This window comes from Lynx rufus, unplaced genomic scaffold, assembly GCF_022079265.1.
Source record: "Lynx rufus isolate CCGP_SWC_20201006 ecotype Redwood Valley unplaced genomic scaffold, mLynRuf1.p SCAF_10, whole genome shotgun sequence".
Classification (NCBI taxonomy): Eukaryota; Metazoa; Chordata; class Mammalia; order Carnivora; family Felidae; genus Lynx; species Lynx rufus.
Genome location: NW_025814824.1, coordinates 32,449,244 through 32,473,094, shown reverse-complemented (window position 1 = coordinate 32,473,094; position 23,851 = coordinate 32,449,244). Strand labels below are relative to the sequence as shown.

At 38.4% G+C, this 23,851-nt stretch overlaps 1 protein-coding gene and 1 pseudogene across 10 annotated transcripts in view; one reads left to right on the top strand and one right to left on the bottom strand.

Annotated features, from left to right (window-relative positions):
* KDM4C (lysine demethylase 4C) overlaps window positions 1–23,851 on the bottom strand; it is a 433,616-nt gene that overhangs the window by 376,010 nt on the left and 33,755 nt on the right. For 9 of the 10 annotated variants that reach the window (XM_047064763.1, XM_047064764.1, XM_047064765.1 and 6 more), the window contains 3 exons: window positions 19,308–19,469; window positions 11,804–11,979; window positions 3,744–3,858 (listed from right to left, as the gene is read on the bottom strand). In XM_047064763.1, coding sequence (XP_046920719.1) covers window positions 3,744–3,858; window positions 11,804–11,979; window positions 19,308–19,451 — 435 coding nt within the window. In that variant the 5' untranslated portion in view covers window positions 19,452–19,469. The remainder of the gene's footprint in view (window positions 1–3,743; window positions 3,859–11,803; window positions 11,980–19,307; window positions 19,470–23,851) is intronic. The other variant, XM_047064762.1, reaches the window with a different exon arrangement.
* LOC124502451 (prolyl hydroxylase EGLN2-like) lies at window positions 9,447–11,091 on the top strand (annotated as a pseudogene).

Here is a 23,851-nt window from a genome sequence, read left to right as displayed (position 1 = left end):
AGATATACTGCTTCTAACTCTTAATTATATATGCAAAAAGGAACAAAGAGGCCAATGATCCCACAGGGTGGTTAGAAAAAAATAATTTACAGGGCACCTGGGTGGCCAGTCGGTTGAGCATCTGACTTTGGCTCAGGTCATGATCTCTCAGTTGACAAGTGTGAGCCCCACATCGGGCTCTGTGCTGACAGCTCAGAGCCTGGAGCCTGCTTCAGATTCTGTGTCTCCCTCTCTCTCTGCCTCTCCCCTGCTCATGCTCTGTGTCTCTCTGTCTCAAAAATAAATAGACATTTTTTTTTAATTTTAATAATAATAATTTACACAAAATTTCATTTCATTTTAGGTCACTCAGACATGCAACCTCTCAGTCCAGAATCCAGATGATTCCTCAGTTCAATCTTCCTCTCGGAAGCCTGAAAACTTGCCATCATACCACATGGAAGAAACCAGAGAAGGCACAAAATAAACCATCAGCTCGGGGAATTTGTGGTTGACAACAACCTAGTTTTACACATTTCTACAACTAAGAGATTAACTCTACATAATTGTTTCCTTAAAACTGGTAGGAGAGGTAATAAGAGCACCTGGCAGCCCCTCTACTAGCCTAGGAACTTTGGAAATATCTCCCTAGGTCTCAAATATAAAATGTCAACAGTATTTACTCTGCCTTACTCATTCCAATGGAAATCCCACAGAAGCTACTTTCATAAGACAAAGTGCCATGGGGGCGCCTGGGTTACTCAGTCAGTTGAGCGTCTGACTTCGGCTCAGGTCATGATCTCACAGTTCGTGAGTTCGAGCCCCACATCGGGCTCTGTGCTGACAGCGTAGAGCCTGGAGCCTGCTTCAGATTCTACGTCTCCCTCTCTCTCTGCTTCTCCCCTGCTTATGCTCTGTCTCTCTCTCCTTCAAAAATAAATAAAAACATTAAAAAATTTTAAAAAACAAAAGACAAGGTGCCATGTTCTGTAAGGAAGCCTAACTGTTAATGGTGCTCATTTTCCCAGATATAAGTAATCATAACATGTTAAGCTTAAAAATATATCTGTTATCACTGAAGAATAAATCATTAAGAATAAACTAGAATTGAAATTAAAAAAATATATAGCAATAATCTAATACAAATTACAATGTGGCAATCTAAACATGGCAGGAACTAGAATTCACTGATCTTCTAAAATGCAATATTAGAAAATGTTTCTAAAGTCAAAAACTGTTAAAACTTCCTTGGTGGTTTGGGGAAACGCACACTAAGGTGCAATCACGTGCATACATATATACACACTCACATAAAATGAAAAGCCAAAGGAAATCATAAAGAGGTTGTTTCCGTTTGGTAAGCTTATAGGTAATTTTTATTTTTGTCTTCATATTTGCCTATATTTTTTCATTTTTCCACATAAGGATATGCTACCTTAATAAACAAATTCTCAACACAGAATTTACTTGTATTAATGAAAACCCAGAAGGGCAATGGGGAATGTTTTCTCTTTTTTTTAACTTTATTTTAGTATTTCAAACATACACATATTTAAAATGCCATGTATTATCATCTAGTGCCATCAATTACCAATATTTTTTCAATCTTCTTTCAACTATATCCAAACCATTTTATTTTCTAAAGTATTTTAAAAACAAATCCCAGACCCCATGTCATTTAACCTGCATGTTTAAATGTGTATCTTTAATTAATAAAAAAATATAGTCACTATGCCATCATTATATTTAATAGGACAACAATAATTCCACAGTATCATCTAATGTCTAGTCCATATTCGGAAATGAGAATGTTCCTTTCAATTTAGAGATCCATCTAGAAAATTTTAAATTGTGCCACTATTTCATATCTAGAATGTATAAAGAACTATAAAGCAGTAAGAAAAGCATGACACAAAATAAAAATATTCAAGAGTCTTAAAAAGGTACCTCAATAAAAGGGAAAATCCAAACAGTCAATGAACATAAGGGGAAAAAATCACAATGCAACTTAAAACCACAACTACAACACACACCCAACAGAATGGCTAAATTTAAAAGACCAACAATACCTAATATTAGATAGGATGTGAACAATGGGGAATCTGAAAACACTGCTATAAGAAGGTGCAAACTGGAAAAGAGTTTTCTTCTGAAGCTAACTATGTACATACCCTATAACCACTACTAGGCATACACCCAATATAAACACACCATTCCATGCTCAGGGAAACATGTGCAGAACATCCATGAAAGTTTTGTTCATAAAAGCAAAAACTAAAACAACCAACATGACCCTTGGTGGCACAACAATAAATACACTGAGGCATATTCATACAATAGACTACTATAGAGCAAAGAAAATGAATGTAGAAAAAATTTAGAAATGTTTATAAGGTATGAAAGAAGCCAGACAAAAAGAATATACACTGAATGATTCTGGTTATATAAAATTCAGAAACAGAATATAATGAACTATATTCTTAAAGAAAAGAAAGAAGTGACTGCCATAAAGTCAGAATAGTGATCATCTTTGGATAAAACATACGATGAGTGAAGGGGATGTGTAGGGGAACTCTAGTATGCTAGTAAATATATTCCTTGATGTCAGTGATGATACACAGATGTTCACCTTGCAATAATTTATGAAGCTTTAAGTTTCTGTTTTGTGCACTTTCTACCTTATTTTATGTTTCAAAATACAAAAAGTTTAAAAATATTATAGTAACTGATTCAGGCAAAGATTATCAATGGATGTAAATTCACTGGGTGAAAGGCTGCTGGGATACAGGACAGTTATCTAGCCTCTAAGTATCACTCTATAAATCACTGATTAATTATAAAGAGAAATTCTTGACTGGATCATTTAGATTGGAGGAAACCCAGTTTACAAATATTATTGGCAAAATTAGGATCTCATGAATGTGACCTGTATATTAGATGATATTAAAACACATGCTGAAATAATTAAAGTTGAACTATCAAAATGTCTGCAACTTACTTTCAAATGTTATAGCAGAGAGACAAAGAAAGAGACAAAGGGAGACAATGGCAGAGCAACAGAGAAACAAAGGAAATGAGGCAAATATTAACAACTGGTGAATCTAAATGAAGAGTATCCAAGTGTTCATCGCACTACTCCAACCTTTCAGTAGTTAAGACATTTCTCAAAATAAAAAGAAAACAAAAAACAAAACAAAACAAAAAAACAGCATTTACATGTATTACCAGGAGGCAAAAAGGACTGGTTTATTTCAAGCATGTTATGGCCACATAAATAATACTGGAAAGACTATAATAATATGTACTTTTTAAAAAAGAGAAAAATTCTCACAATTTGTGGGAAAAAAAGGAGAATAAACCTATTCAAATATAATTTTTTTAAATGACGAGGGGAAAACTACTAGAAGAATACATATTAAAATACTGTTTTAGCCTTAAGGTGGTATTATAAATGGATTATATTTCCTGTTTTCCAAATATTTTTAAAAGGTGTTTTGCTTAAAAAAATTTTAGTGTAATTTAAAGATCAGCCAGATAACCACATAATATATTACTGTTGAACAATTTCAGATATTTGTACCAGTAGGTGGTTTCAATCTGACAAATACCAGCAGCAGAAATCCTGATGTGTCTTTATTTCTTCTTGTCCTATGAGGAATTATGGATCACACAAAGCATAACAAATGACTACTTCTCATGTATCTAAAATGGTAACAAAAATAGGAAATGTGTCCTTTACAAAATCCATTACACTATAAATATACCTCATCATATATGCTTCCATTAATGTCGGCGCCATAGATGGGTGCTACGAAAGTTAAGTTCTTCCAATACTTGCGCTCCAAATCTTCATAATCCAAGTATCTTGGAGTACAGTATCTGCAAAAGGTAAATTAAAAGAGCACAAACCATATGACAATTATAAGATTTTCTCCACCCATATGTCTCAAATCATTTTATTTTTTAATTTTTTTTAATGTTTTATTTAAAAAGAGAACACGAGCAGTGGAGGGGAAGAGAGACAGGGAAACACAGAATCTGAAGCAGGCTCCAGGATCTGAGCTGTCAGCACAGAGCCCGATGCAGGGCTCAAACTCGTGAACCGCGAGATCATGACCTGAGCCGAAGTCGGACACTCAACAGACTAAGCCACCCAGGCACCCCTTCTTAAATCACTTTCTAAACAAAATCTTATCAAAATGAAAACACTGCAACAACTCATGTTGTCAAATCTAGTGAGTAAATATACCAATGTATTTATCATAGATCTCTGAATACTCTTAAGATTCCTAAATAACTCTTTATAATATCTTTATATTTTTGACTAGTAAGGAAAAATATATAAGGAGAGTACCAAATATATAAGGAGAACAGTTAAAAACTCATTAATTTATCTTTCAAAATATTTTCTAAAATCTTTAACCAATTATACTATACTAAATTTTACAGGATTAGTTAAATAAAAGGGCTTAAATAAAATACAGAATACAAAATAAGGTAGATCTTCCTATGCATTGACATTAATATTTCTCCACAGTGAATTAATTAATAAGCAGGTTACAGAATACTATGATAATATTTATGTAAAAAATATCTATAACTGTACTCAAATGGTCAAAAAGAAAATATATACCATATTATTAATATTAATGTTTATCTTTCACACTGGAATTACAGAAAGGCACTTGCTTCTCTGTCCTATTTGGATTGTGAACAAATAATCTTATATTAATATACACACACACAAACACACACACACACACAAAATACCATTATTTCTACATTTAAAAAAAGAAATCGAATGAAGAAGGTAATGAAACAGTTTGTTTAACAGTAAAAAGAGTGTTTAGCAGCAGGAGCAATCCCAATAAAGCCTACTGAACATTTTAGAATGAATAACTGTAGAACAAGCAAAATCAATATACACTATACTGGGACCCCAAACTGGTTATCTAAGCAATAAGCAAGAATACCAAACAATTTAACAACTGTATTTGAAATACAGAATAATTTTCTGATTTACTCAAATCATTAGAATTTCAACAGGACAGCCAAAAATAAAAGGGATGGGCATGAAAGCATCATTAACTCCACTGTATTTCACCACTTCAGTTAGTAGGTTCCAGTAGTAACATGAATTCTAGGCACAAGCTAAGCAAGCTAACCAGAGTTCAGACTCAAGCGATAAAAAAGGTAACAGAGATACTGTTTATTTCGATTTACAGAGAAATTTGTTGGACTTTGGATACAGAAGTCCTAAATTACCTTTCACTATAAGATGACCTAAAGAATCTATCACACTATTTACTACTCAATCATGATCAATTTTTAACAACCTATAACTTTAAAAAGGAAACATATGGTTCAGTATTGGCTACTGAGGATGAATTCTAAGATCTATGAATATCTGAAACAAACAATGATTCTAAACTTGAAAAAAAGTGACCAATTCACTCAGTTGGCTACAGATTTCATCCCTAATGGACTGTCAAACAATCACAGCTGTCCCACAAATCCAGTGTCAATTTGCTCAAAAGTAATCCAACCATTCCTTTTCTCTAGAACCTTTTATTCACTATATTACAATTGTTAAGAGATGGGTGTCCAGAACAAGCCTGCCTAGAGCTTTGAATCCAGGCTTTGCCATATATAAGCCATGTAACCCTGGGCAGAGGACTGAATTTCTCCAGACCTCAGTTATTCCTCTATAAAACAGGATAATATCAATTGAATTACTGTGAGCATGCTATCACATAATTCTGTAAAGCACATAGCTCCACTCCTAGAAGAAAGTATAGATCAGTAATGTAAGTGATACAAGAGAGCATATTACTTACCTCCATAAAGTTTTATTATAGTAGTGCTATGTTGGAGGTTTCTAGATTTTCGTTGGATTAAGTTGTGATGTCAACCAAATGAGCATGTTATCCTGTCTACTGTTTATACCAAGCACATTATACAAGGACATGTACTGAATTAAGGAAACCAGATGAACAGAAAAACCAGGAGGATGCCTCCTGCCTCCCATGAAAATTAACCCCACCCGAGGACCATCCTACAACCACAATGAACACCATTTGACACTAGTACAGCTGTAAGTGAACAAGCAAGAGCCTTGGATTGAGGCTTAGAAACCCATTTCATTGCCATTTGAAATAAATTTCCACATGGAATTGGCAGATGAAATATAAAAAGAGAATTCTCAAAAGTATTTTAACATTGTAGCAATTATAACAAAATTAATCCAATTAAAAAATAAACTTTAACGTGGAATAACCTTTCATGCAACTTATATTTCACAACTAAAAAAAGAGCCAATTATTTTTAAAAATCATTTTTAAACTTCAGAAAGTCAAGAAATGTACATTCTGTCATTAAGAAAATCACAACAATCTGTCCAGTAATTGACACCACCTCAAGTATATTTTGGTTTTCATGGCACTAATCATTCAATCAACATATACTGAAATAGTACCTACTATATCCCAGATACTGTACCAGGTATTGAGTATATAAAGTGGTACACAAAACAAACAACGTCACCTGAATGGCTATCTCCAGGAACAATCTACAAACAAGCCATCTGTGCAAAAATTGAACAGATATATAAACAAAGTAAGTGCCCAGTAAATTAAATTCCCTCTAAATAGAAAACTAATACCATGCTCAGGTAATCACATGGGCTACAGATGATGATCAAAGTTTCTCTATGACAAGAAAAAAAGGTCTTCCAGTCTCTTTTCTCATCAATATTTTGAATTACCATGTATTATTAACAATTATTGTCTCTGGGTGTTAAAATTCTGTGTTTCTAAAATGTTCGAATTTTCAAATAAGAATGTGTTACTTTTGTAACTGATGAAAACATTTCTGACCATCTTCAAAATCCATCTCAACAGCACTACAAAATGAAATCATTCCTATCCTGATTAACAACCACAGAAGTCTTATTTTCCTTTGAAACTCCATGGCACTTTGAGCTTTTCGTGTGGTGATTATAAATGATTACTAAAGGTATTAACAAACATTTCCTAGTAAGTATAGTCTGATTACTTTCAAGTACAAATTGTCTCCTGGGGTGCCTGGGTGGCTCAGTCGGCTGAGCGACCAACTTTGGCTCAGATCACGATCTCACAGTTCGTGGGTTCGAGCCCCGCATCAGGTTCTGTGCTGACCACTTGCTCAGAGCCTGGAGCCTGCTTCAGATTCTGTGTTTCCTTCTCCCTCTGCCCCTCCCTGCTCATGCTTTGTCTCACTCTGTTTCTCAAAAATAAATATATGTAAAAAAAAAAAATTGTCTCCTAAAATATCAAAGTAGCCAAGCAGATGTTCCACTAAATGAACCTATTTTATTAACACTTTAAAAATGACTCTGGAAATGGGTGCTAGAAGATAAATAACAGAACACAGTAAACCATTCATACTTACAAAAACTTGGGTAAATTTTCTTCCACAATCTTGTTTCAATAGCATTGCACTAGTAACTTGTTAAAAGAGTTCTTAAAAGAGTTTGAATACAAACTAGTCCAGTTAGTGATAAAAGTTTCACATTCTCAATTAATGAGATCTGAAACAATGAGGCTTTACTAATGCTTATCAAAAATTTTAAAGAAACAGGGCACCTGGGTGGTTCAGTCGGTTGAGCGTCCGACTTCGGCTCGGGTCATGATCTCATAGTTTTTCAGTTTGAGCCCTGTGTCGGGCTCTGTGCTGACAGCTTGGAGCTTGGAGCCTGCTTCGGATTCTGTGTATCCTCCTCTCTCTGCCCCTCCCCTGCTCATGCTCTGTCTCTCTGTCTCTCGATAATAAATAGACGTTAATTTTTTTTTTTTAATTTAAAAGAAGGGACTCACATTAAATATAAAAATTTCAATTCCTTTGAAATAACTACAATGCTCCATAGAAACTTTATACACACAATTAAAGGGCGCCTGGGTGGCTCAGTCGGTTAAGCGTCTGACTTCGGCTCAGGTCATGATCTCAAGGTTCATGAGTTCGAGCCCCACATCGGGCTCTGTGCTGACAGCTCAGAGCCTGGAGCCTGCTTCAGATTTTGTGTCTCCCTCTCTCTCTGCCACTCCCCCACTCACACTCTGTCTGTATCTCTTTCACAAATAAACATTAAAAAAAAAATTATACATAGAATTAAGATTCTTCAAGTACCATAAAGTGCTTACTATGTCAAATATAAATTTCTTTTAAAAAGATATAAACTAAATTCATCCAAAGAGCATAATTTCACACACACCTATTCAGAGAATTTAGACAATGTTTTTTGACTAGCTGATTAGTTGGTTGGTTTGGGGTTCTAATTCTTTTTTTCAAATTAATGTTTTTTTTTTATTTTTTATTAATTTTGGGACAGAGAGAGACAGAGCATGAACGGGGGAGGGGCAGAGAGAGAGAGAGACACAGAATCGGAAACAGGGTCCAGGCTCCGAGCCATCAGCCCAGAGCCCGACGCGGGGCTCGAACTCACGGACCGCGAGATCGTGACCTGGCTGAAGTCGGACGCTTAACCGACTGCGCCACCCAGGCGCCCCTCAAATTAATGTTTTGACCTAGGGTCTTAACTACCATATCAGAAACTTTTTTTAAAAAGGTAATTTAGGGGCACCTGGGTGGCTCAGTCAGCTGAGCATCCAACTTCTGCAAGGTCATGATCTCACAGTTCGTGGGTTCAAGCCTTGCGTCACGCTCTGTGCTGACAGCTTGGAGCCTGGAGCCTGCTTCGGATTCTGTGTCTCCCTCTCTCTCTGCCCCACCCCACTCACGCTGTCTCTCTCTGTCTCTCAAAAATAAATAAACATTTTTTAAAAATTTTAAAAAGGTAACTTAATAACTGTAATGGTTTCTAAATATGTTCAAATTCTTTGATACTCCTCCTTTCAAGAAGTGGAGCTTAATTCTCCTCCCCTTAACTATTGGATTCACTTTGCAACTGGCTTGTAAGAAACAAAATAACACAGAAGCGATAGTCAAGAAACAGATCATGAAAAGATACTGTGGCTTCCATCTTGGTTACTCTCTTGGATCACCGGCTCTGGAAGAAGCCAGCTACCACAACATGAAGAGCAGTCCATGTGGCAAAGAACTCAGGACTCTAGCCAATAGCCATGTAAGTGGAGCAATCTTAAAATAGGATCTTTCAGTCACAGTCAATCTTTCAGATGATAACAGCCCCACCCTCCTAACATCTTGACTGTAACCTCACGAGAGGCCCTGAGCCACAGTCACCTAGCCACGCCACTCCCAGATTCCTAACCTTCAGAAACTAAAATATTAAATAAATGTTTATTGATTTAAGCTATAAGATTTGGGGTAATTTGCTACACAGCAATAGGTATAATTACAATAATGCTAACACAATAATGGTGGCCCTCTAAGTCATTCAAGGGTTTTCTTTTTAAATTACTCATCTTCTAAATATATAATTTATCATCTGAGACTTAAACACTGTCAGGGGTATGGCATGGTGTATGACACTGGATAGCAGGTACAACCAACAGTGCGGAGAGCAGAGAAAAATGCTCACCACCCCGATGGGTCCTTTCCCAAGCCCTAAGGGCAGCAGAGGACTTGGTGACCTACAAGCAACCACAAGGCACAAGAAGAGTCTCTGCTGCCTGCCCTGCCTCACCCTGCCTCACACCAGGGTCAGCCACCCTGTCCCCAGCTGCATCAAGTGGAGGAGGCCGAGTTAGAGGAGGGTGGCACCATGAGCCTGGGCCGTGTCCTTCATATCGGGGGGATGAAGACACTGCTGCCATGGACAACCCAACCCATGCCAGCCACAGTCCCTAAGTGAGGCTCTCCCAGGTTCTGTGTCTCAGCCCTTGGATCCTGGCTGGGCCAAGATTGGTGTGAAGAGTTACCTGCCCTGTCCCCCACTACCCTCCCACCACCAATCAGGAGCATCTGATCAGGCCTTGGTGGGGAGTGGGACTCCCAGGGCCACAGCCACTTCCACCACAGTCAGCCCCCTGAGGGAGAGCTTCAGCAGGCAGGATGGTGGTGAGCTGCAGCCTCTGTAGAGTAAGGGCACTGCAGCACAGGTCACCAAGGAGTACTAGCAACTGGTGTCTCAGGGAGCCCTGCTTGAGGTCCCCAAAGGGAAATGGGCAGCAGCAAGTAGCCCTTGGGGTAGACAGGAGAACCAGGAAGCAGAGGCCAAAGGGAAGGGCAGCATGGGCTGCAGCAGTGGCAATGGGGAGAATAGTGTGGGGCTACAGTGTGGGAGGAGGGACTACCCATTATGCCCAAGCACCTGGTCCCGGACTATACTGTATCCTGCAGCATCTGTATCAAGGAGAACTTCCTGGGGGCAGCACTGGATGGCCATGTGGTGGCTGAGGCAGAGGCCCTAAAGTAGAGTGGGCACCAGCATGATGGGCAGCTAGTGAGCCAATGGGCTATTTCACCATGCAGCTTCTGTAGGGACCAGAATGCCTGGATAGAAGGCCATGAGCCTAGCTGTCAAAGCACTGGGGTCCTCATGGCCCACATGGATGCTATAATCTGTCCCTATGTTGGGTGCTAGGTGGCTATGTCATCCACAGGCACAATCAAGGCCATGGTGGTATGTTATTCAGTCAATAGGCTGGGGAACATGAAGCATGCTGACAATCCACATGGCAGTGGGCACTGCATCACCTGTTATCTATTACCTGAATCAGAACTGGGACATAAAGGTGCATGGCAGGCTACTGCAATTCTTCCCTGAGAGCTGGACTGTGGTAACCAATATCAGAAGGTCTGATCAGCGGAACCCCCATGAGGTGAAACCAGCCTATGATACCAGGTATGCCATCACTGGTATGCCATCGGCTAGAATCTGGGCAGAATAGTGTCCAAGTACCTGTGTCATAGCCAACTACACCCACATACTGGCCATCCTCAGAGCTGCATGAACAGACAGCTTGCCCTGACTTTGGGAAAGCCTTTGGCCCCATGCTGTTGGCCCGGAAACCCACCAATCTCAGTGCCTGCTCCTTTTCTGCCACTGCTGCTACTTCCAGCTTTGCCTCTGTCTTGCCTAGTGTGGAGGGCTCATCTGACACTGAAGCCAAAGGAGAAGACTTCTTCTGCCTGGTAATGGGGCTGGGATTGTGACCTGGGCAGGGGCCAGTGTTGGGAGCTACTGGAGCTGGGGGGCCTGTGGCTTACCCTCTGTGGTCCTGCTTCTTTAAGGTGTGAAGAGCTAAGGAGGCATTGCCACCTCCCACCAGGATACAGGTTTGGGGGCTGGGGATATCATGGCCTCTTGCTGGTAAAAATTTGTTGGGGGTGGACAGTATTCCCAAGCCCCCAACTCCAAAAGCCTGGAATGTGAAGTGACTCCCCAACCACATGGCTATGGTACCTTTTGGAATACGCTGCCACTGTGTGGACAGGAAAAAGGTGCTGGGAGGAGCATGGGTGTGAAAAGTCCTGTCAGCCAAGAAAGAAAGAAAAGTTTACCTCAGAGTTGCCAAAAAAAAAGGAAAAAAAAAAAAAGATTTAAGCACTCTGACACAAAGAAGAAAATTTGCCTAACAAATATGAACAATGTGTAGAATCAAAATTTCAGGGCAACTAAAATATAGAAAAAACCATTTATAGATATTATGAATAAGATGATAAAACGAGAAACAACTTCCTCAGGAGTAAACTAAATGTAATCAGGCAACCACCTGAAGAAGAGAAAACAGGAACAGTTAAATGAAAACTGAAAGAAGATATGCAGAAAACCACTGCTTTTCATCACAAGCTCCTCTATTTGGTTTCCTCCCATGTTCATGTATATCTTTGAAAAAAATAAAAATAGCAAACTGCATGCACTCACTTGCCACTGTTAGCCAGCTGCCTGAACTCTTTCACTGTCATGGCTTTTTTCTGGATGTTGTATTGAGTGAACAGTCCCGACTGCCCTGTGACCATCTGCTGAATCGGTGCTGGAATAAGCAAATTATCAATGTCATCATAGCACTGCCTTGGCTTCCATTCCCGAGGAGGAATCACCTAAAAATAAAATAATAAATAAAATATTATCTGGAAAATATTCCAACGGAATACAAACAAAGAATTTCTCAGCATTTCTATAACAAATGCGTAAAAGAACAATGAGGATTCAGATGAAGGGAAATACTTGCATTCTCTTAAATATTCACCTTACTGATATGATTTTTTAGAAATAGCAAAATTTATTGTGCACTATACCAAATAGTACTTTTATATCAACTATACTTTTATCAACTTATTTTTTAGTTGATACTATTAACCTCTCAATTTTAAAGGTAAAATGAAGAGATACATAGAAGCAAAATAACTTGAAGTTCAAATAATGCCTATATTAATATGATAAAAAATAAGTAAACATTTGTTTAGTCAGTATTATTCTCTTTAAATACCTCTCACACGATACAGCAAACAGCATAGTGGTTGGTGTGTTAGTAAATGTTTAACAATCAGTTTCCAGGAAGGTAGAGAAAACCCTGGTTTGTAGCTCTTGCTTATTTCCATGATGTAATTACTCCCACCATGGCTAATTTGAGCTTACCTACATGACATAACTGAACACAAAGTTAGAAAGAGACGTGCATTATCAACTTTTATGTTCCTGTATGAGGTTGTTCAGCACACCACTCTTTTCCAACACTATTTAAACACTTGGTTATTAACAATGAAAAGATTAGGGGCACCTCAGGGGCAGTTGGTTGAGTGTCCATCTCTCGATTTCAGCTCAGGTCATGATTTCAGGGTTATGGGATTGAGCCCTGCGTCAGGCTCCACGCTGAGCATGGAACCTGCTTAAGATTCTCCCTCTCTCTCCCTCTGCCCCTCTGCCTCACTCACACTCTCACTTGCTCTCTCTCTAAAATAAATAAATAATTTTTTAAAAAGATTGTCTTTTAAAAAAATTTAAAAAAAAACAATGAAAAAATCATTAACAATAAGACCAAAAACATATGTTCATGTGATTAAAATTAGAAGGGACAAAGTTATAAAGTCATGATTTATAGCTGGAATTTATTCACCTTTAGAAATTGTTTTAATTTTTAAGATAAACTTTAAAAAATTAATCACAAAACATAGCACACATTAATAAAATGCACAATCACAAAGATGTAACTGTGAATTATTATAAAGCAAACACCAGAGTACCTCCAACTGCCCATCAAACACATCCCTTTCTTGCCCAAAAGGTAACCACTCACATAGCATTTATGATATTCATTTCCTTGCTGGAGTTTATAGTTTTATGCCTGGGTATGCATCCCAGCACCATTTTGTTTTTTTTTTTTTAAATGTACAGAAATATAATCATCCATATATACATATCTTCTTTGAGGTTTATCTTTTCTATTTCACTCAATATTTTTGTTAGGGGTCAAATATGATGGCCTATGATTATGGTTCATGAGTTTGAGCCCCACATCTGCTTCTATGGAGACTGCTTGGGATTCTCTCTCTCCCTCTCTATCCTGTCTATCTGCCCCTCCCCTGCTCTTGTGCAAGCTCACTCACTGTCTCTAAAAATAAATAAATTAACTTTATTAAAAAAAAAACACATATTATGACCTACATAGCTGAAGTTCATTGATTTTCATTCCTACTCAATATTCCTTCATACAAATATTTATCCATAAATGGATGACCATTTAGTGGTCACTTGTTTTTTTCTGTTTATTGACTTTTGCAAAGGACACAGCTATTAATAATATTGCATGCATCTTCTGCTGCATATGAGCACACAGTTCTCTAAAATAAACTCGTATACACAGACACTCCTAACAGTGAAATTATTGGGACATAGGATATGTATAGATCAAATTTAACAGTTATTACCAATAACTCCCACCAGCAGTGTATGGAGCATTCCTGTTGCTTCACATCTTCATCATCACTTCATATTGCCGATCATTTAAATTTTAGTCTTTCTCATAAGTTCTGTAATGGTAGTCAATTGTGGACCTTATTTGCATTTTCTTAATTATTAAAGAAATCTCTTTATATATTCCCTATGAATATCCCCTTTTATAAAGTGCTTACTCAACTCTTAACCATCTTACTACTGCACTGTTGGTCTTTTTCTTCTTAATGTATAGGAATTCTTTATATAGTCTGGTTATTCTTGGATCATGTATATATACATTTGTAAATATCTATATGTATATGTGTGTATATATCAAATATCTTCTCTTACTCTATAACTTGCCCTCCAACCTTAAGAGTATATTTTGATAAACATTAAGTTCTTAATCTTAACAAAATCCAATTTGTTCACTTTGCTGCTTTGACCTTTGGTTTAAAAAAAAAATTTCCTACTCTGGAGCATGAAGGCATTCTATGTTACACTATAAGTGTTTTAAGGTTTTGTCTTTCATATTCAGATCTACAGTGTTCCTGCAAGTAGCTTTTGTGAAAACTCTAGGTCAAGCTTCATGAAATGAGAAAACGGGGACAGAAGAATGAGTGATTTGTCCAATGTTACACAGCTGATAAAAGACAGTATTTACTACCCAAAAAAAAAAAAAATCAACAGGGCACTGTCGAATCTAAAGTTAATTTAATTACATCAGCAATACAGAGATATTTCACATTTTATTGCATCCAAGGTATGTTAGTTTAAAGTGAGAATAGAGGGATGCCCAGGTGGCTCAGTGGGTTAACCATTTGACTCTTGGTTTCAACTCAGGTCACGATCTTACAGTTCATGAGTTCGAGTCCCATGTCAGGCTCAACACTGACCGTGCAGAGCCTGCTTGGGATTCTCTGTCTCCCTCTCTCTGTGTCCCTTCCTTGCACACATGTATGTACATGCACTTTCTCTCTCAAAAATAAATAAACATTGAAAAATAAAGTATTGGGTATGTGTTGTTGTTTTTTTTTAATGTTTATTTCTTTTTGAGAGATAGAGACAGAGTGGAGCAGGGGAGAGGCAGAGAAAGAGAGAGACACAGAATCTGAAGGAGGCTCCAGGCTCTGAATTGTTTACACAAGTTAGACGCTTAACCAACTGAGCCACCCAGGCGCCCCTTGAGTATATGTTTTCAATAGCATATAATATGATTGTCTCTATTCTCACTTTTTTTTTAAGTTTATTTCTTTTTGAGAGAGAGAGACACAGCAGGGGAGGGGTAGGGAGAGAAGGAGAGAGAGAGAGAATCCCAAGCAGGAGCTACACTGTCGGCGCAGAACCCAATGTAGGGCTTGAACTCATAAATCGTGTGATCATGACCTGAGCCAAAATCAAGAGTCAGACGCTTATTCAACTGAGTTACCCAGGTACCCCCATACTCAATACTTTAAAAGAATATGGATAATCGTACCAAATGGATATGGATAAATACATTAAATTGTCTTCATAATATACTGAAAGGGAAAAAGGTTATAAATGCTAACTTCTTAAACAGAAATAAGTGCAAGTAATTCAAACAAATAAACATGGATTGATTCAGGCTCTTGTTTAGAAATAAATACATCTATAATCAAAATTAATATTATATTTAGAGTTTAGTATTTTCCTGTTGTGAAAAAAAAGTTTTGTAGCGATTTTCTAAATTTAGAGAAATTTAATTTAGAACATTAAACATTATCTTTGTAAATATTTCATGTATGTGTTCACACTTACTTTTGATAAAAATGTTCAGACAGAACTTTAAAAATTTGTAAGTTCAGGTCTATAACAAAAATCTTACTTTTGGACTATAATTTTAAGTATCAACACATCAGATTCTCTTACACAGGAAATGGAAGCACAACATACTTAGGGTTTTAAAACATTCCAAAGTTAAGCTTTTACATTCAATCAGTCTAACTGAAGGAAAAAACTATTCCTCCTAAAGTTTACCTTCTTGATTATTCTATCAAAACGAATACATACATGTTATTTTATTTCACCATTTCCCCAATCCCAGCCTGGACTGGATATCCAATAGTAATTTTCTAACTGAAATCTGTATTTGTACTACTTACGTTGAAATAAATTGCCATTATCACCATTTACCTACTGAGGAAGAAGCAGGAAGGGGAAGAACAGTGCATCTTACAATCTTTCTTCACACTTTAAGGACACAAAATTATGTAATGTGCATAACCTATAGCCCAGGGTAGTCTATGTCCAGATTACTATTGTGGAATAATTTTATCCATTTCATATGTAATTAAAGGTTCATCATAATCGTTCTCCACAAAAACAATGTAAGTTTTACATTTAATTTAAAGAGACTGACATTCTTTACTTTCCCAACTTGACCACCACCTTTTACATAGAAGTCAGGGTGTCAAATCTCTCACTATGGAAATAAAAATTAAATCCAGAGTATAAATCTAAAAAATGTTGATTAAAGAAAAATCTAAGGCCAAAGTCACTACTATTGGAACTACTGAACCATTTTCTCCAAATCATATTTTAAGAGCAATTCATTAAATTGTGCATTAACAAAGAATCTCATAAGTGGTTCTGTCTCCAGGACTTGACCTCAAAGCAAACTAGCAGCATTAATATAGTTTTGATTTTTACAATTTGATTTGGTGAAGTTTTACACGTTTGCTATTGCTGCAACTTCCAGAAAAAAAAGGTAAGTAGGTGAAACTGACTTTATGTGACTTCGTGTAAAAGATAACACAAATGGCCAAAAAACCCACACAAAAAAATCCAAAAAAAAAAAAAAAAAACCAGTTCATTGTATTCCTAGTATAAGTAAAAGAAAATTATCACAAGATTGAATAAATGAATTTCTCCAACTTTGTCAATAAATCTCACTAAAAAAAAAAAAAAATGTCTAGGGGTGCCTGGATGCCTCAGTAGTTAAGCATCTGACTTCAGTTCAGGTCATGATGTCACAGTTCATGACTTCAAGTTCCACATTGGGTGAGCTCAAGCCCCCCTTTAGGTGAGCACGAGCCTGGCTTCTGGTGAGCTCAAGCCCTGCTTTGGGTGAGCCGTGCTTCTCTCTCTCTCTCTGCCCCTTCTGGGATTCTCTCTCCCTCAAAAAAAAAAAAAAAAATGTCTAGACTCAGGTGTGTTTTGTTCAACATTCAGAAACTAATTGCCATTCAAATGCCATTCATAATGCATTCATAATGCAGCAGAAGTGTACCCTGTGAGCCTGCAACTCCCTTGTGAGGGTGTGTGTGTGCTACTTCCCCTCCTAATGTTACTAAATGTGCCACCCTACCACAGGACACTCACTAATCTCAGTGGAACACAGTAAGATCTATGTTTTCAAGAAACAAAAAGCAAGAAAAACAGGACAAAGGGCTGCATTCAAAGCCCAGAGAAGGGGACAACCTGTCACCCCCAATTTCCCTCCACCTAAATAAAGCCCAAATCCTTGCTAACCCACTACTAGTTTATGATCAAAATTATATGTGTCAAATGATTCTGAAATGACATTCTCTTCAACTCAAGAATTATTTTTCTCTTCAAAGATAATCCGGTGTTGAGGTTCCATAAAGGAGTTCTTTAAGAGCTAACTCAATAAATAGGTTAAAGTAAGGATTCCTCACCTGAGAAATTCATTATAAACCTCTTTACTTTTCTCTTTGTTTTATCTTTAGCTTCCTTTTCTATCTCTCACCCACCTCTAATAAACCTTAATTCTACTTCATATCACCAAATTTTAAACCTTTTCAGGAGGGACTTGAACTATACATAACAAACTGACAGACCTCAGGGGATAGATGCCAGCACAAGCAGGAGCATCCAGATGCAGGAGGACTTGAACACCAACCCCTGCAGTTCTGGAAGTTCTCTCCTCTGATATCTGCTCTTAATGTTACTGGACCTCCCCTCAGAGATGGGGATTCCAAGGAGAACCCATAACCCAGACACAGTTGAGCAGGCTCTGACAGGGCTCAGGAACTTATGAGGTGATGCTGACAAATCTACAGAAACCCAGATTACAAGTTTAACATTTAGAATAATAAAATGAAGTAAGTGCAATAAAATATACTCTTCTGAGGTAAAATTTTTCCCTCCCTCACCCCCAGCCTCTTATGAGGGAAGCTTTCTGATTGAAATATATTTCCATTATAGAAAGGACAGAAAATCCATCTTAGGTGGAGATCAAAGGATGAATTATATAGATGATCTCTCTTACAAAATTGTAACTTTGGGGGGGGGCACCTGGGTGGCTCAGTTGGTTGAGTGTCCGACTTCGGCTCAGGTCATGATCTCACCATCCGTGAGTTCAAACCCCACATCAGGCTCTGTGCTGACAGCTCAGAGCCTGGAGCCTGCTTCAGATTCTGTGACTTCATCTCTCTCTCTGCCCCGACCATTCTCATGTTCTGTCTCTGTCTCTCTCAAAAATAAACATTAAGAAAAACAGAGTTCTAACTTTGGGTCTATGGGTACAAACCTGCAATGCATTCCTCAGTGCTTTCTGTGACCCTCAGTATATCACAACTACCCTTGGCAGGAGTCCCTGTATCCACTCTGTCTCCTCACATCCATTCTTCATGCAGGAGCCATTGTGACATTTTCAAAATAATGACACAAAAACAACAAACATACAAATAGCCACCATGTCCTCCACTCCTCTGCTTTAAGTCCACCAATATTTCCCATTGCACTGAGAATAAACCCCCAATCCTTACTAAGGCCAGGCAAACCCAGTATGATCTGGTCCCTTCAAGGGCCCTCACCTTACTTACCAACCTCTTCCCCTGCTCATTGAGCCCCAATTCCACAGACCACCTTCCTCTCACACTTGAAGCTCAGGTCAGCCTCCAGGCCTCTGGACCTGCTATTCTTTGTGTCCCCACATCTTGGTTTCTTTATATCTTTTGGGTCTCTGCTTAAATGTCCTTATTTCACCACCCAAAGAGGCTACCACTACAATATACGCTCAACGGGGGCAGAAACATGGTCTGTTCTATCCCATCATACCCCCCAGCACCTGGCATCAGGCCTGGTATGTAGCAAGCACTCTCCACACTTGCTAAGCAAGTAACTGAAAAGAAATGAAAACAGGCAAATCTACGGAGAAAGAAAGTAGATTAGTGGTCACCTAGGGTTGAAGGAATAGTTCTCACCCCTCTGGAGCCCCGTACATGGATATCTTTGGTTTCTAGGAGCCATTCTTGTTTTGTTTTGTTTAAATAAAAAAAATTTTTAAATTAAAATAAAAAAAATCCCTAGAACATAACCTAGCATAAATAGTTAACTGAAAAATAAGATAATTATTCTGTGAAGAAATCAAATGCCCTGAATGGTTAACAAGAAAAAAATTTGCAAATATCTTCCTTTGGAATAAACAATCTCCCATATCATGAAAACTAAGAGCATAAATGAAAGGCCAAGTAATTGTTTTTGGCTTAAAGGATCTGAGGATAATCACCTTTGCAAGACCCGCTCGATGGGCTCCTTTAGACTCCATGTACGCGAGGTATTTGTTGAACTCCCGGAACTCCTCCATGGAGGGTCTGAAGGTCATGATCTTACAGCTGGGGTTCAGAGGACTCTCTACCTCAGCCACCTCCATGATGGTTTAGGGCAGTCTCTGCAGAGGAGATGATGCAGTCATCAGCACTGAATTATTGTGTGCTTAAGGTTGGCGGTCATTTCTCCCAAAAAGCATATAAGCATTCCCAGGAGGAACTCTTCTCCTTTATTTACCATTCCCTCTACCACATCATTGAGTAGACTTCCTTATCTCTCCCTGGACTCCTGGGGGAAAAGCCAGCCTCTAATCTTCCTCCTCCCAACTTCCTATTTCTGTGATTCAATCACTGACCTGATTGTATTACTTGCCTACTCAAAATCCTTCCTAGTAAGAACAAACTTTCTAACTTCACAAGTTTACAAAAGGTGTTGTTTCTATGTACCAGTTCTGAAACACTCTGTCATACATGCACCTGCATAAAGGCCTAGTCTAGGTTGAGTAGTGAATGGACAATGTTCAACATCCCCAGCACAGACTTGACTTTAGGTGTACTTCCACTTGTCATAATCTTTCCCAGAACAATTTACAAACTACCCATTCAGCAAAACTACCAAGCACCAGACTAAAGTACTGGAGACAGAGAAATGGATAAGGTTTGTCTTCACCATCCAAACTCACTGTCTAGAGGCAGAACAAACCTCAACACAAAACTGTACGCTGGCAGGAGTAACTAACTCCACCTAAATTACTCAGAAATGACTTCCCCAGAAAGGAACACAGTTAAGACTTATTAGAAGGTGTAAGGTTTGCCAGACAAGAGAAAGAGTATTCCAAGCAGTGAAAATACCTGGAAGTACTGTAAGGACAGAGAGAGTTTAGTTTGTCAGGAGCTTAGAAAAGATTATAGGACGGACTTCAAGCTGTATTACAAAGCTGTAATCCACAAGACAGTATGGTTCTGGCACAAAAACAGACACTCAGATCAACAGAACACAATAGAGAACCCAGAAATGGACCCACAAACGTATGGCCAAATAATCTTTGACAAAGCAGGAAAGAATATCCAATGGAATAAAGACAGTCTCTTCAGCAAGTGGTGCTGGGAAAACTGGACAGTGACATGCAGAAGAATGAACCTGGACCACTTTCTTACACCATACACAAAAATAAACTCAAAGTGGATGAAAGATCTCAATGTAAGACAGGAAGCCATCAAAATCATCAAGGAGAAAGCAGGCAAAAACCTCTTTGACCTTGGCCACAGCAACTTCTTACTCAACACGTCTCCAGAAGCCAGGGAAATAAAAGCAAAAATGAACTATTGGGACCTCATCAGAATAAAAAGTTTCTGCACAGCAAAGGAAACAATCAGTAAAACTAAAAGGCAACTGACGGAATGGGAGAAGATATTCACAAATGGCATATCAGATAAAGGGTTAGTATCGAAAATCTATAAAGAACTTATCAGACTCAAAACCCAAAAAACAAATAACCCAGTGAAGAACTGGGCAAAAGACATGAATAGACACTTATCCAAAGAAGACACCCAGAGGGCAAACAGACACATGAAAAAATGCTCAACATCACTCATCATCAGGGAAATACAAATCAAAACCACAATGAGATACTACTCACACCTGTCAGAATGTTTAACATTAACAACTCAGGCAACAACAGATGTTGGCGAGGATGCAGAGAATCCTCTCTTTCGCAGTGCTGGTGGGAATTCAAACTGGTGCAGCCACTCCAGAAAACAGTATGGAGATTCCCCAAAAAACAAAAAATAGAACTACCCTACAACCCAGTATTTGCACTACTAGGTATTTATCCAAGGGACACAGGGTTGCTGTTTCAAAGGGACACATGCATCCCAATGTTTATAGCATCACTATCAACAATAGCCAATGTATGGAAAGAGCCTAAATGCCCATCCATGGATGAATGGATAAAGAAGATGCGGTATATATATGTGTGTATATATATATACACACACACACACACAACGGAGTATTATTTGGCAATCAAAAAGAATGAAATCTTGCCATTTGCAACCACGTGGATGGAACTAGAGGGTATTATGCTAAGCGAAATTAGTCACAGAAAGACAAATATCATATGACTTCACTCATATGAGGACTTTAAGAGACAAAACAGATGAACATAAGGGAAGGGAAGCAAAAATAATATAAAAACAGGGAAAGGGACAAAACAGAAGAGACTCTTAAATATGGAGAACAAACAAAGGATTACTGGAGAGGTGGGGGGATGGACTAAATGGGTAAGGGGCATTAAGGAATCTACCCTTGAAGTCATTGGCTAACTAACTTGGATGTAAATTAGAAAAGCAAAGCAAAGCAAAGTGGAAAGAAAAGAAAAGAAAAAAGAAAAGAGGAAAGTTTACAGGATGTCAAAGTAAAAAAGTAGGTAGCAGACTGTGCTATAAAAATATGAACTTAATTATGCTGACAATAGTCAGGATGATTCCCTCAACATTTACTAATCACCTAATACACATGGAGTGCAAAACTGAGTAAGAAGCACTGGCCTGCCTGCCCCAGAAAGGAGTCCTGCCCCATCCCACTTCCAGATGCAGTAACAGTGCCTGGCATCTGACAATCCAAACCACAAATACTCTCAGAACAAAGCTTTCTTTTTTTTTTTTTTTTAATAATTTTAATTTGCCTGACAAAAAGAAAAACTGGGACAGGATGGAATAGATAAAGATGAAAACATGCTGGGGCGCTTGGGTGGCTCAGTCGGTTGAGCGTCCGACTTCGGCTCAGGTCATGATCTCACAGTTCGTGAGTTTGAGCCCAGTGTCGGGCTCTGTGCTGACAGCTCAGAGCCTGGAGCCTGCTTCGGAGTCTGTGTCTTTCCCTCTCTCTGTCCCTACCCTGCTCACTCTCTGTCTATCAAAATAAATAAACATTAAAAAATTTTTAAAAAATTAAAGATGAAAACATGCTATGGGATAATAAGAGGTTAAAACAGATCAGGGCTACAGATAAAGATGTGATCATCATTCAGTAAAGGTTTAAATAAGCATCTATCTCAAAAAGTACATGTGAGGAGAATCAAAATTAAACCCTGCCACCCACTATTAACTTAATATAAAGGAGAAAATAATCTGCATGGATATAGATATATTAATACATGACAGAAAATATTCTCCTTGCCTCAGGGACGAGGCATGCAAAAGAAAAAACCTTCCAGGCCACGTCCTCGCCTATCCCCCTTCATATGTGATACACATGCCCAAATCCATGGGTTGCAGGATGGAAGTCTAACCTCTATACAGGATACACATAATCCTTAAGAAGTGCCTAGATTAAGTCTTTACATAACTATCAGGGCCTTGTCCCTCACCACAGCCTGCATTATACTTTAAGCTCCAACAACTTGCACCAATTTGTGCTTCTCTCAACAAACCAGAACTCTCCATGCCTTTGCCCAAACCATTCCCTATCATCACAGTAGCCTTTAGCTACCTCCTTACCTGGCAAGATTCTCAACCCTTCTCAAGTAGGCCTAAGTGAACCATCCTGTTTGCTTTGACCTCCCTCTCTGCATTCCTTATAGCAGTTGCCTGTCCCAACAGTTGACACTTCTGACCATACGCTGAAACTCTAAACCCCTCAAAGGAAAATCAGACTCTCTGTCTCTTTAAGCCCTAACTTCCAGTCTGGGATCCAGCCTGGTTTGTAACATCTGCTATAATAACTACATGCCAACCGAATGAAAAAAGAAATGACAAAATGCTAAAGTATATACATAAAATGATACCAAATGCAGGAAAAAGGAAAGCATTGATCTCACACACAGGAAAGTTACTTAGAAAACAAACTCATTTGCTTGACTGGTAAAGAATAATAGAACACAAAAATCTGTGCAGTGAAAAGGGGGAAGAAGCTCCCAGATTACCTTTGTAGAAATATTTGGTACCTGGAAGAGAGCCTTACTTTTTCCCTCACCAAAGAACAAGGGTGGCATGCATAGCTCTCCAGCAGAGGAAAAAGCCACTAGGGAAGAAATGAGAAATCTAGCCAGTCACTCAACAGTTACTGAAGGCCTAACTGCTGAGCGGGCATTCAGGAAGGATGAAGAGAAACCCTAACAAGGAGTGGAGTGAAATAGACAATAAATAAGTCATAAGCCCTCTGTAGAAGAAACCAGGGAGTAGCTATTTTATACAGGGTAGGTGAGGGAAGACATTTCAGGTGCCTGAGAGAGGGAATAAATCATGCAGATATCTGAAAGAAAAGCATTTTGAACTAAGTAAGAGCAAGGAGCCTCTTGGGCTCTTCAAGGAATAGCAAGGATGTGAGTGTGACTAGCACTCATAAGAAAAAGAGAATGGTGACAGGGAAGATGAGAAGAGAGAGTTTGGGGGAAATAATCTGGGGCTCTTCCCCTTCTTGTACATTCCCATTCTTGCTACTCTAACAGGTATTTCAAGGAGATGACACGGCTTTCTAAGGTAACTCTCCTGGAGGATTTTA